The 13,572-nt window shown below is 49.2% G+C and overlaps 1 protein-coding gene across 1 annotated transcript in view; it reads right to left on the reverse strand.

Moving 5' to 3' along the window:
- Positions 1-12,703, reverse strand: part of LOC122376285 (cysteine-rich motor neuron 1 protein-like) — a 15,724-nt gene extending 3,021 nt beyond the window's left edge. The window contains exons 1-3 of the mRNA XM_043356083.1: positions 12,619-12,703; positions 598-858; positions 1-104 (exon numbers count right to left, since the gene is read on the reverse strand). The exon at positions 1-104 is cut by the window's left edge and continues 133 nt beyond it. Of these exons, the coding sequence (XP_043212018.1) occupies positions 1-104; positions 598-858; positions 12,619-12,703 (450 nt within the window). The remainder of the gene's footprint in view (positions 105-597; positions 859-12,618) is intronic.
- Between the last annotated feature and the right edge of the window lie 869 nt (positions 12,704-13,572).

Genomic DNA, 13,572 nt, shown 5'->3' on the forward strand with positions numbered 1-13,572 from the left:
CTCCGGGGCTGACCGGTAGCTGTCCGCAGGACACGGCGCCGCCGGCGGACAGCTCACGTTGGTGCACGGCGCCGCGGACACGGCGGGCGCGGCTGCGGGCGCGGCTGCGGCGCGGCCACCGAGCGTTAGTGGTGTGTGGGACGGGGTTAGGGCGGCTAGGTGCTGGTATTCACACCAGTTTGGGGTACAGGGTAAGCAAAATTACGGCGACAAACAGAAACAACAAACGGCGGCAGATTAAGGTTAATCAAACAAAAGGATCAATCACCATGCTGAGGGTATCTGATTGGACTCGAGAACACACAGCATAACTGGGCTTAGTGTCAGCTGTCAAAGGGGTCTAATTATCGCTACAATGCTAGTCTACTTGAGGTCTGTTATCATGATCTCGGTCAAGGTTGGGCTGTGCAGCTCGGAACCCGCCGCCCCAGCTGATGGATGGTGATCCAGGGTGACTGGTAAATTTCATGACCGGAGTTCCGGGCGGCCTCTAACAGTCCGCCGCTCAGCTGGGTCTCAGTACTCCCCCTCACTCCCGACATTCATTCTGGCTAATCTCCGGTGACCCCAGTTGACCTCTGACCGCGGCGCTCTCACCTGCGCTGTCCTTGCAGTCCCAGATGCTGCAGCAGCTGCCTGGCCTCCTGTCTCCGGCGCGGACCAGGGTGGGCTGACCGTGCGCGCACTGCGGCCGCCGTGGGCACGACTCGAGGTCACACACACACTCGGCCACAGACGGACAGCAGTTGGGCCGGGCCGGCGGCGCCAGTTTCAGCACCGAGTCCACCGGACAGCCAGATAGGGAAGTGCCCTCGGCCGTCGATAGACACGACACGTCGGCGCACGCGTCCGCCGCCGCTGCGGAGAGGAGGGGCGACATCGGGTCAGCGGGGCCGGACAGGGACGGCACTCCCCAACACGGTACAGCCCGCACAATGACCCCACACATACATAAGTCCGTCGTGGTTGCCGTTGGCAACACCGGTTATCCCTCCTCTACCATTAAAGCGCTGCTCGTCCAAAACTCGGCCAAATGACTCGCCGCAAACACGATTCGGCTGCACGGTCCCAAATGGGGCGCCTGGCGTGTCTCAGATGATAGCGGGTCGCTGTACCGCTGAGCAATGACCGTACGTGGAGATAGGTCGCTATCACGGACCGGGGCGAACCGTGTCAGCGTCCCGTGCAGTTCGTACTTAGTCAGAGCGAACTATCAAAACATACACTTCCGTCGATAAACAGGGTCGGTGGCTGTGACCGGCCGCCAGGCTGTTTATCCTCGCCGAATGGCATTATCGGCCTGTGCAGGCCTAATGGATTGATCTCGCTCCGAGTAACATCTCAGCGACAGCTAGCAGAAGCCGCGCCGAGTCGAGGGCGGCAGGGGGCGGAGGCAGGTCACGTCACACAGACCGTCAGCCACGTCGTCAGGGAAGCTCAGATGAATCATCCGGCGCCGTGAGCTGAATCCAATGAGCAGTTGATGGACAAACTGAGACCATAGCACAGGTGTTGATGGGCGTGCACATTGCAGAGGTGGCAAAGACGCCATTCGCAGTCATTGCATGAGCTACATGCACAAGAAAGTGACAGCCTGTGCAGAGTGATCCCAGATTGCGCAGCTACTCGTTTCGCCTTTATACCCATCTACCAAGAGGATGCCATGGAGCCATGGAGCGTTGCAAATGTTGTGCATTTGCCACATAATCTAGGTAATCATTGCTATTTTCTGAACATATAAGTACCTACACCGACTCCAATGGTGTACGTCTACCTAACATCTTAGTCAGCTATGAAGCGTAGAAATACAGAGCCACAGCGTACCTATGGGTTGACCGTGGTGACGGCAATCAGGTGGCAGCGGTGGCGGCGGCGGCGGGTTTATCGGCGGTGGCAGTGGTGGCGCAGCGGCGGCAGTGGCGCAGCGGCGGCGGTGGCGGCGTGCGGCAGCCACCGTACCAACACATGTCAATCATCTATCGGGCTTCGCTGTGGGCGTCGCTGGCCGCGACTCTGATTCGATTTGCCGACCGGCCAAGGTCGCGCCGATCGCCGAGTCCGGTCAGACTTGCAGGCTTCCCCGCCGAGCCAATTATGATACTACGCAGGCGATAGCAAACGGTGCCAATGGCAGGTACAGGGACCCGCAGTTGCTACTGTACACATATATTACCAATTTAGAATTGCGCTATTATTTGCTAAGTGCTGGCCATTGGAGAAAGGAAATGTAGCGCAAAGTATGGAGGAATAACACATGTTTGCTCCTAGCACGTATGTTTTGTATAATTCCTCTTACCGCAACAGATATTCTTCCAAAACTACAATTGTGCTATTTTTCCGCGCCGGTTGCCTCCCCAGAGCCCGTCCTTGGTATCGCCTATAGCTTCCGTTCCCGCTACGTGAATGAAAGTCACGTGACTACAGGTTTGCGCTCAGTACTAACACACCTAGCCCGAGGGCCGGTCCGTAGCGGGGAGGGGTAGAACGCCTGAGCTCCAGCGCAGTGGAGGTGGTGGTGGCCCGTATCATAAAGAGGCAACCGTAAGCAGAACTACAATTGCCGCAGTATAAGATTATGGTCAAGTTTTCTTTAAATGTATTGATTGACAAGAAAGTGCAATGTTATCCGATATAATAAAACGGTGTCCAAGGCCTTGGAAGAACTATAAAATATTCAGCAACGTATAAATTTCTGATACAGGCCATGACCTTTCACCTTGCCTCCGGGGAGGACCGCTCAGGAAGCCACATACCGAACGAATCGAGGCCTCGCAGCGCGGCGGCAGAGGAGCTGGATAAACCATCGCCAGATCTTTCGATTACTTATGTTTCCAGAAGAAGGAGGGGGTGGAGGGGGGGCTATTTTCAACCCACTCACCAATCCTTTCCTTATTAACTTATAGCTTACCGAAAAATGCGACACAATGGTGGCCGTCACGAGATGTAGCGAAGAGTGCCTCAGCCACACCCGTTTTGAGTAAACTTTAAACATTCGAATTCAGGCCAGGTTCCTGAAGCATTATTTTATTTTTGTCGTGCATAAGCTGGGATGACGTGGTCCAAGTTAATTGCCAAGAAACGGTTTTAGTTTCAGAACATTTATGAGGCTAGTCGCGCCAAATAGATACCTTTGTTGTAAAATGTCAAATAGAATGTTGACGTGCTATCCAGATGATGGAATTTATTTGACACAAGAAGTCAAAAAGTGGCATCGTTAGTCATCCTGCATACCTATAAATCGATTCGTCACCTTGGTTCGAGCTCAATAGTTCTTTTCGCGGATGATCGGTTTCGTTTTCTTTTATTTGGGGGGGGGGGGACAGTGTATGAGCCAGTAACCACCCTCCCAGCCCCCCAAACAACAATTGTTGACAAATACTGTGATGGTCTAAAAAATGCCCTCAATTGTGTAACGTAGGGATGAATGAGGTAAGTTGAGCCGCTTTTGTTTTTCGTAAGCTACAGGCTACCTTACTGATCATTTTCTGCGTTACGGGTTGGACGGACAGAGTGGTCATTGCGCATGTAATGGTGGCCAGAAATGTTTCATACCGCTTATTTTTGTACTGAAAGGCTACGTCAAAAATCATCTTGCACGTTGCTCATCTTACCCCATGGGCGGGGTAAGTTGAGACACGTCGTGGGGAAAGTTGAGCATGGATGGAAAAAGCGAATCTCTTCTTTTCCCGGGCGCGGCGAAGAGTGGGCTCTTTTATTTACTCCATGGCATACATACTTATGGCAAAGTTTTTTTCCTCCATCAAAAAGTAACTGTTTTAAGCCTTCCATTAACTCGTCAAGTTTTCTATCACGGAAGAAATCATTTTATCCTTCAGATAATCTGCAAATCACTTACAACTTGTGTAATCAACAAAGAAAAACAATTTCCTACCATTTTTATTCAGCAGAAACAAGCGCAGCTCAGTTTGGTTTTCGACAGCGGAGACATCAATGGCTTATCCGGCTCATCTTCCCCCAGGTGAAAATGGCTCATCTTGCCCCACCCGTGGCCATTTTCGATTAATGACACCCGCTAAGGAAAATATCCATGCACCGCAGATAACAACAATCTCATTTTAAAGCCAAACATGTCTTAGTTATCAGGGGCGATACCACATGTTACCGGGTGCTGAGCGTGAGAACGTTGCCGTCTCACGTGAAAGACTGCAGCATCGTAAGCGAACGGCATATGGAAGCTCAAGTCAATCAGCGCCATAGGACCGGTAGGAGCTGAGAAACATGGGGTGGCTAAACTTGCGCCTTGGCTCATCTATACCTCACTCTCCCCTATTTGGGGCTCGCAACCTTGATTCGTTAAAGTTATTTGTCTGTTCATTATAAAAGCTGTCAAATTTGCCGTATCATTAAACTTTATTGAGTTTGTATTTCACACTTATCTAAAATGAACAATTTTGTCACTGGCTTCTTTTATGAATGGAATTGGATGGTCGCATGAATGAACGAATGAATAGCTCCATTTGAGCATCAGCTGAAATCAATCCTAAATTTAATCTACCAGTCTGCAACGAAAAGGTTTAAAAACCAGTGCAAGTTAGGTGCAGTTTCTAATCTATGCCGTTTTTATATTAGTGTCTCATAGTTCCTTAATCTTGAGCCGCTTCTCTCACGATTCATTTTATGTGGTGCTTACATTGTTCAAGAAGTTATATTATTCGAGCTCGTTGGTCTTAAAAACTGCTATCGAAGTAAATTAAAGTGTTTCGGGCTTCGGCACTTAAAAAGCAATCGATATTTAAACCTCACCTATTTAGGCATTTCTTTTCAGCGTCTTACATGTAGCGGAGGGGCGTAGAAACCCTCAGCCATTCGGCCCTTGATAAAAAGAGCCAGAGCTTCGCTGAAAAATAAAAAAGAGCGTGTTGCTCGTGACGAGAGAAATCCGATGATTTGAGGGTCCTGGTCATCGCTGACGAGAAAAAGCCAATTATTTTTATGTCCTGGTCAATGCTGAGATCCTAGGTCACTGGTTGACCTCCCAGCTCAGGTTAATAACCCAAAAGCACGGAAAATTGGGTCCTGCTAGAATTTCTACAAGTGAAGTTTGCTGGGACTTGGCTTGCTTCTGACTCCGAATTTGCACTTGCTTTGATCAAAGATGATGTATCAAAGCATTTGGGGTAGGACGAGTCACGCCAGATCACCCATTAGGCGTTCTGCCGGCTATATAGAATGTTAACCAGCATTTACAGCCTTGCATCATATTGCATAGGCATTATAACTGATACCTAAGTATGCCTAGTTTTCAAATGCTAAAATGGGTGCTAAATTTCAAACCAACACTTCCTAAAAACCACAGTAAAAAGGTGTAAATTTAAGGAAGTTAACCGAGATCATTTCAAGTAAATGACCTTAACCTGAGTTTCACGTGACCTTGGCACCCACAACAATTAATGAGACAAACATTAGATAATATATTTCACATGTTGTGACGTTGCTAATCACGAAACGACTATGGAAACACACAGAAGATGTGCGCTGACTTTCAATTGCTATTCTGGCCTGACATGATCTTGAGAAAAATAATCACAGGTTAAAGGTTATTTGGTTCAGGGATTTAAAATTCTCAGACAAGACGCAAAAATGATAAGGGCTATTTAATTTTCCGGGAAGTTGTAAAATTGATTAACTCCAGGGCACCAAAGAATCGTCGCAATCCTTCGCTTTGCCGCGATTTATTGGTGTAAAACAGCGGGCGCGGTCTACTTACCTCTACTTATATGTGTGGTGAGGGCTAATATTCATTTTATCTCTGTTGATGAATGTGCAACAATTTCTATATGAACTGAGACCAGTCCATATGAGTATGTTTTCTCACGGACAATGACAATATAAAAACAATGCGAATAAAACCAAACGTTTCGGACAACAACGTGCCTTCGTCAGTGGAGAAAAATGAGTGTATAGGTTTAACATCGATGAGAACTAAATGCGGCACCGTCTCGGTCTGGCCAGCCGGGTTGCCGATAAAATACACAAATGTTTATAAGCTTCCATGATGTGCTTAAAAAACTGTTGAAAATATATCTTTAAAAAAATAAAGATAACTACTTGATCGATGTTATCGAAAGAAAACATGTATGCCTAATTACTTATTTCTTGCCACTGACGGAGGCACTTTTTTGTGCGAAACGTCTGGTTTTATTCGTATTGTTATTGTATTGTCATTCCCTGTGAGAAAAAAGGATAACTAGATTCAGTTAGTAACCATAACAGCGAAACGGCTAATTGTAACACAATTCACTGTGTATACGAAACCTATAAGTCCCTAAAATAATTATATTTACAACTTTTAAAAAGATACAGCTTATACAGCTTGGGCATACAATTTTTTCTGCATTAAGATAATATAATTTATCTCCACAGAATATGGTAAATTAGTGCTGCTGAAGTTCGCTTTCGAAGCGTCTCCTCCAGGCATTCCACAGCTCTCGTGCCATTTTGGATCACGGAACATGGCTGGGCGCAGGACAGGTCAGGTCGTCTGCGAGCTTGGACGGACCACGTGACCACCTCCTCCACTCCCCCTCACTCCCGTCCCCTTCCCCAGCAGGGCGTCCGATCTAACCGCGCCCCAGGCAGTCGGCTCGGTCCGACCCTCCCCATGGTCGAGCCACGGCCCGGTGCCGCCTGAGTTTGTGCCGGGTGCAAAACTGGAGCAGTAACTAGCGCCGGAACTAGTAGTCAGCACGACCATCGTCAGATGGCAGGAGTAAATGGAATAAGCGGTTCCAGGTTTCAGAAGGAATGGGGCAGGAAAAACCGCTGGAAACATTGTTTTGCTGATATAGCCATAAAAAGTTCACTGAATTAGGAGAGCAGCACATCAGTTTAAAGCCCTTCAGATGGTGGTTTTAATAAGCACACAATCATTTCCCAATTCGCCTCCAACGGTGTCACAGGCAAAGAATACGCTGAAATACTAGTGTGTACAGAAGCAACTGCGGGTCCCTGTACGAGCGATTCCATGCGTAGTGCGCACATACCGCTTCCATACCCATATTACCCTCAGAAAACTGGCTGTATCTATTTGTAACCGAAGGTTTGTTGTCAATAGTTAACCCGGCAGTTGCTGGGGTATTTCGCCACCCACCGTTTGCGGGGGGGGGGGGCGTTAAACGCCCCCAGCCGATAACTCGAGAACCAATAGGCGCAGCGAAACGCACGAGGCGGCAAACGAAAGAACGCGACGAGACACTTCAGATGAGTATTTTGAAGTTGAATTTCGAGGTCACAGGTCGGGTCAAGGTCAGGTCAAATACCTGAAATCGGGCTTTCAGTAGCATGGATTTCAGGACTTCGCAATGGGCGGTTCTCGTGATAAACTCTGTCAAAACGGTGCACAATCCATCATATAAGGCCTACAAGAGTGTCAGCTCCATGTAGGGGTCAGTCAGGCATAGGTCAGGGTCAAGGTCAGGTCAACCGGGTAGGCACATATCCCCGAAAATCAAAACTGATATTCGCAGCCTGTGACACATGTTTTATGGGTAATTGAGGGCGTAGAACACGATGGTGACATTCATTTTGTCATATGTGTACGTGTTTGGCTCAGAAAGTTCAATTTAAGAAATGCATGTATCATGGTCGTGAAGTAGTCACGAGAAATTGCCAAGATTCAGTTCAAGATTTTGGAAAATTCTGATCGATAATCAATAATCGAAGATAGCCATTTGATTGTCCATGGTATTGGCAGTCTAATGGCGTTTACGGCATGTCTGTATGTCTATTCTGTGATTTTATATCATTTTTTTAACATATGCCGTTTTTGGTCGAAAACTCTGAAATCATGACGTCACTAAAACTTCGATATCTCAAAAATTTTCCGACTGATTTTTTTGAAACTTTGTCACAATACACTTCAATCAATTCCCTACAGGTACCCAAAATTTGGCGCGCCTGCGGCGCGCCGTTTTTATGCTATGGCCCGGCGAAAAAAGTGGGGGCGTTTAACGCCCCCCAGCAACTCGTGGGTTAAACACTATTCTTTAGAATTGTGTTTTTCTATTGAAAAACAAATCTGAGTTCCCTGACAATTTGGCAAAAGTAATCTGCAGTTGATCTATGGATCATGCAAGTGATGTGACGATGGTGACGATACAACCACCGTACACATATTGAATCTCTGACAGCTGATCTCAGCTTATGTATTGGTGTCGTGTGCCTCACCGCCTGTCACCAGGCCACGCCACGCCACCAGCCACTGGTGAAGCAGCACTGCGGCTGGTCAGTGGTGAATGGTGACACATCGAACTCCGTACACCCGCAGCACTCGTCGTGTGCCGGTCAGCTTTACGCCCGCGTATCGATTACGGAAAGTGAGTCACAACTCGGCACTGGACAACATCAGTGGGTCGGGTGTCACGTGAGTCACCCACGGGTACGTATGTCACACCCCTCTCTCCAAACTCCTCCGCTCTTCCTCCAAGGAATGTTCAGTGTCCAGCGCGTCACCGCTATTCCGTCATTGTTATGGATTGTTGACATATGACCTGGGTTCGAACGGGCCAGCTGCTGGGCTAGCTCCTACGGGCCAGACACACCCAGCTCGACACTGAATGGGCGCTTTGTGCATGCCACCTCTGATCAATGTTGCTCAGCGCTGGGATATACAAAGGGAAGCCTCCTCACGCTCCTTTCAGAGCCGAGGTGCCTTCTTTTAGAGGTGGTGATGCAGTCACGAAATGCACAGTAGCTGCTATATCAGCTTAGCATTCCTGACGAACACAGTTATCAATTTTCCGACAGTCACTGACGACAGTCAGCTTTTGTTGTCGGTTAGTGCATTCCGACATCGAGTTTGTAACTGTTATCCCATCCATCACCATCTAGTTGACGTCTGTCTGGAATCCGAACAAATTAGAGCAACACATAATCGACACTGGCCCTTCTTTTCGCCGTTTATTCCTTATTGACCATCGTTGAGCCGCTACATGCACTGCTGGCGGTACCTAAAGTGTAGGCGAAAACGCACCCTGCCGGCCCCAGCCACCGCCGCCGCCGGGTACGGCCGCCGGGGTCACAGGCCGAAGGCCGGCAGAGGACCGCTATTTTGGGCCGCGATCCGACGGATTTAGACCGCCGCGGCGCGGTTTTGGCCCGGTGATCGCGATGGCCGGCCGAACGGGCTCGCTGGCCGCCGGTCAGGTGGGCTTCAGGAAGGCTAAAAAGATTAGCAATCGGGACTGCCAGTTTCAACATTGTCTGCTTCATTATTAGTTTCAGACATCAAAATACAGAAATTTATGCAGTTTTCGATCTTTCTTAACACCTTTTCCCGGATGAAACGTCGTGTTTTCACGTTTAGTTACTGCCTAAGGCCTTTTTAATGTTCCTGCACACTGCACAGTTCTCAAATGAAAATCCGTATTTAAGTATTTTCATGTGTATTTGATAAACACCAAAGTTCAAATACACCATGCCCTCTTTCCTGAAATCCTTAACAAAGACACAAATGGCACCAGCACGGTCATTCTGCAGGCTGCTTAAAAACCTGCTTTGGCGTTATTGTCTGAGCTGATCCTCTCGCTTCCACTGAATGACCGACTGCGTGCCGTGTGGGCTGACCTCGACCGTCAGCAGTCAGCAGTCAGCCGTCAGCAGTCAGCCGTCAGGCGTCATCAGTCCTGCTGACGCTCGTTGACGGCTCTCGGTGTCAGACGTCATTCGTCAGTAATCGATCACCTGCCGTCATCTGACGTTCGCAAACAAAACGACCCACCGTGCGAGTTCGTGAACAGGCGGTGTTCTCAGGGGATAACGAAACCCAGACAATTATGTGGTTTAATAAGGTAAATAGCACTCCTCCAAGACTTTTATTCGCAACAATGGAGGGGCATATTGCGATACTAGGCCCGGAGCAACTGCACACACAAGTGTGACCAGTGTGCACACTAAAGCATCTGGCCTGTAACCGTTGGAAGAAAAGACTACTGATATGTTAATTTTAAACACAAGGACGCCACTTGACACATATTTGGTCCCGGCGCAGCACAGCTGATAGCTGGGTGTGAACGTTTAGTTATCGAACTCAACACAAACGGTCGAGTGCAAAGACAGACCCTTGGGAGCCTGCGTGCGTGCATATGTCCCCTGCCAGCATTCTTTTCAGCGCGGGACGGTGCCGAACACAGTCTTTTCATTGTTGTGATTCATGCCAAAGTCATGTAATAGTGCCCTTCATAAATTCCGGGCGGGTGTACCCAATTTCGGGCCTGTCACGTCTCACAGAGCTCCGTTGAAAGCCACACGACTGCCACCACGCCACACTGCCACACACACTGCCACACGGGCTGCCACACGGCCCTGGACGTCCCGGGCATCCAGTTAGGTACGACATACCTACTCCAAGCCAATCTAGATCATGGCACAGGCATGAGAACTAGCTCAGACCAACTTATTGGTGACCTATGACCTAAACCATCAAAGTGCAAATGCGCCTCTCTAAAGCGCCATCCCAGTACTCTCAATGTCGGTCGATCCTTCATGGCCTCAACTGCAGGTATATCACTGCGCTAAAGCACGCAGTAAACCGGATCGCCTCGCCGAAACACGCCGTAAACTAAGTGAAGCCGAGCCAGTACCAACATCCGCGGTCAGGTTTCGCCATGCGCCGACACATCGCATGCGTGTTGGTTGGCAGCGCTGCCAGCGCAGTAGACGGTTGATAGCGCAGGACGCTTAAAACTAAGTCGGGAGGCCAGTTGCCAGCCAGTCGGCACGTCAGCACCTATCAGAGGGCTGGGAGATGAAAGGGTTCGGACGTCAGGCCTGATAGAGTACCCCACCGCGGCTGCCTAGTGACCGCGGGTCCCGGCAGGTTCAGGATCACTTAGGACAGCTCGCCGCTAAATAAACACCGTAGGTGGCAGGCTCAGGCAGGTCAGACATCACTGACATCGCCGGAAAGTCACCACTAAGCTACTGGTCGCGGCACCTGGCGACCACAGAGGATGGGGAAGGCGTGCTGGAAGTGCAGTTGTCCGCAGGAGCACCAATGACCGCCAAACTGTGGGAAGGGGAAACGGGTAAATACTTTGCGGCGGGGAGATATGTCTGCAGGTGTAAGATAAAGGCCGAAAATGATGACAAAGTGAAAAGATGCAACAGCATGGATGATAGATGTTATTCCTCTTCCATATGGCTGCGGGAAGGGCAATGTGCACGTGGGTGAAAGGTAAGGGACAAATGCCAAGGTACAGGAGCAAGATACGAAGGAAAAACGCGGGATTAGGTAAAGTTTTGACGGGACGAATGCAGCAGATGATGGGAGAAAGGAAGGATACGGAAAACTCAATCACCGTTCGGCCGTCTGATTGACCACGATGGCAGAGAACAGAAGGCAACGAGCCACCGCAGTAACTGCCGGCCTTCTACAATCCCTGCTTCAATCTACAGTGAAGAGAAAACGGCGACCGTCTGTTTCAACAGTACCGACCAGTGTCTTTGTCACAGACTTGTAACGTCAGCGAGGATCAGAGACACCGACAGGGTCACAATGAACGCTGATCCGCGATTGTGTCTCGAACGTCGGATCTGGTAACACCGTGGTACGGAGAGCATGGCAGGACGTCGTTTGGCCGGTTACTGCGGAACATAAAAGCCGGCCTAAAAGCGCCCGAGTGCAGATTGTCATTTATGGTCTTTGAGATAATGGGTGATTATAATCTAGAGGTTTTACAAGAGCTTTAACTGGAAGATCTGTCGCATGACACGGAGATTAGAAAGCCGAACAAGTGTTAAGTCTGTGTTACTACTGATTATCTTCGTATTTCGCACGTGCCATCATACTGGGTCACTTTATCTAGCTCCAACCGTCCGTTCGGAAATGCTTCAGCCTCGAGTTTGTTTTTATCTGATCAGACAGAATCCAGACGCTACCTACCTCTCATAAATCCTGCAACAATGCTACAAATCGCCTTTGCTCGCCTTGCAGCACCTGGGTGCACCATGAACAAAGACCACCAAATCCCTTGCATTGCATTCCCGACACAGGTCTTTGCCGGAACCATACGACTGAAGGCTGCTTTCAATGCGAATGATACGATTTCCCGTGCTATCGTTTTAATGCGCGGTTGTGCGATTCAGAGAGCCAAGGCGTGCGAGGAGTGTTCAGCTGAATGGGCTTGATCTTCTGAAATAGTGCGTGATTCCCCGGATATTGTCGATTGTGGTTCAGTAACAACGCTCTAACCTCCAGTGACTGAACATTTGCTTTATAACCATTGCGGTACTAATATGGCATCAGATATCATTTGATAATTTAATGCCATTATTTCCTCACAAAATATGTAGGACAACTTAACTTTAACCGCTTCTTAAGACAAAATAGGTCCACTTGGATAACTTAGCTGCCTTTATCCTAATTTGTACCATTTCGAACAGCACCACTTCCATGGAACCGAAAGGAATGGCAACCAAATCCACAACTAAAGAAAAGGAGGAGGCAGCAGAAGTCATTCAAATAAAACCCAATGTCCAGCGCAACAATTTTTTCCCGTGACCGAGAATCACCACAAATCTTAGCAAAACACACCAACGCATTGGTGTGGTTTGGTACTATTCATCAAGCCCCGTTGAGCACGTCTTTCTTCTACTTACCATTACGCACGAGCTGGACGGAGCCGCGGACTAGGGCGCAGTGTGTGGTCACTACCACCAGCAGAACACGGGACAGGCGCGCCATGGCTCGTGGTCGGGTCAATTCGGGGACCCTCGACCCACCGGCAGCGGGTCGCACCGATCTACTACTGTCGTACCGGCGGGCCTGGACCGTCGACCGACCGACCCGCCGCTGGCCCACCCTCTGGCGGCCAAATCGCTGACTAGACAACGACCCTGAACTTGAGCCGGTGGGCATGGGTTGACCGGGGGGGGGGCAGCAGTGCCCTCGGGAGGTTATTCCGAGCCCCTCCGGCCTTGGTCTCAGCTGACGAGAGCACAAAATAGGGCCGGCGTGGCATTCCTCCATGTCTGCCGTCGGCGCCGGCGAGAAACGCCGCCGATGACGCCTCCGATGACGACAGTGATGACGCCTGCCTTGGCCGTGAGGGCGGACAGATGTGGCGGCGTGATGACGAGAGAGCGGCAGCAGCTGAGGAAGACGTATGTCTCACAGTCCACTGGGCCCACAGAAACGACCTATCTACCATCCCTGCACTTCAAAGTTCTCTAATGTTCATTCTTGACATGCGGATGTCTACATAGATGTTGTCTAGTCTAGATGTTTGAGTAAAAAAAAATGTTTTGATGTTGGTGCTGCTAAAACAGGATTAAATATCTTAATTGTACAACAATAGAAGATGAAAAAGAATCCTCGTAGTAAAACACATCGGAATTAGCACATGTTCAAGTGAAGACACACGTAGTCAAGATACAAACCTATGGGATATGCTGAGATAAATGTGTGTGAATAAATGGCTACTGCGATCCATCGACAAGACAGCGGTAGATTAGAGCGTCTCCCATGATTAACGGATAGCGACTGAAGGAATGTGCCGGTGATAAATGGCCGAGGAATTCAGATTGCATCTCGAATACCTTTCAACGCGTTAT

The sequence above is a fragment of the Amphibalanus amphitrite genome, unplaced genomic scaffold, assembly GCF_019059575.1.
Source record: "Amphibalanus amphitrite isolate SeventyFive unplaced genomic scaffold, NRLGWU_Aamphi_draft 002085F_arrow, whole genome shotgun sequence".
Lineage (NCBI taxonomy): Eukaryota > Metazoa > Arthropoda > Thecostraca > Balanomorpha > Balanidae > Amphibalanus > Amphibalanus amphitrite.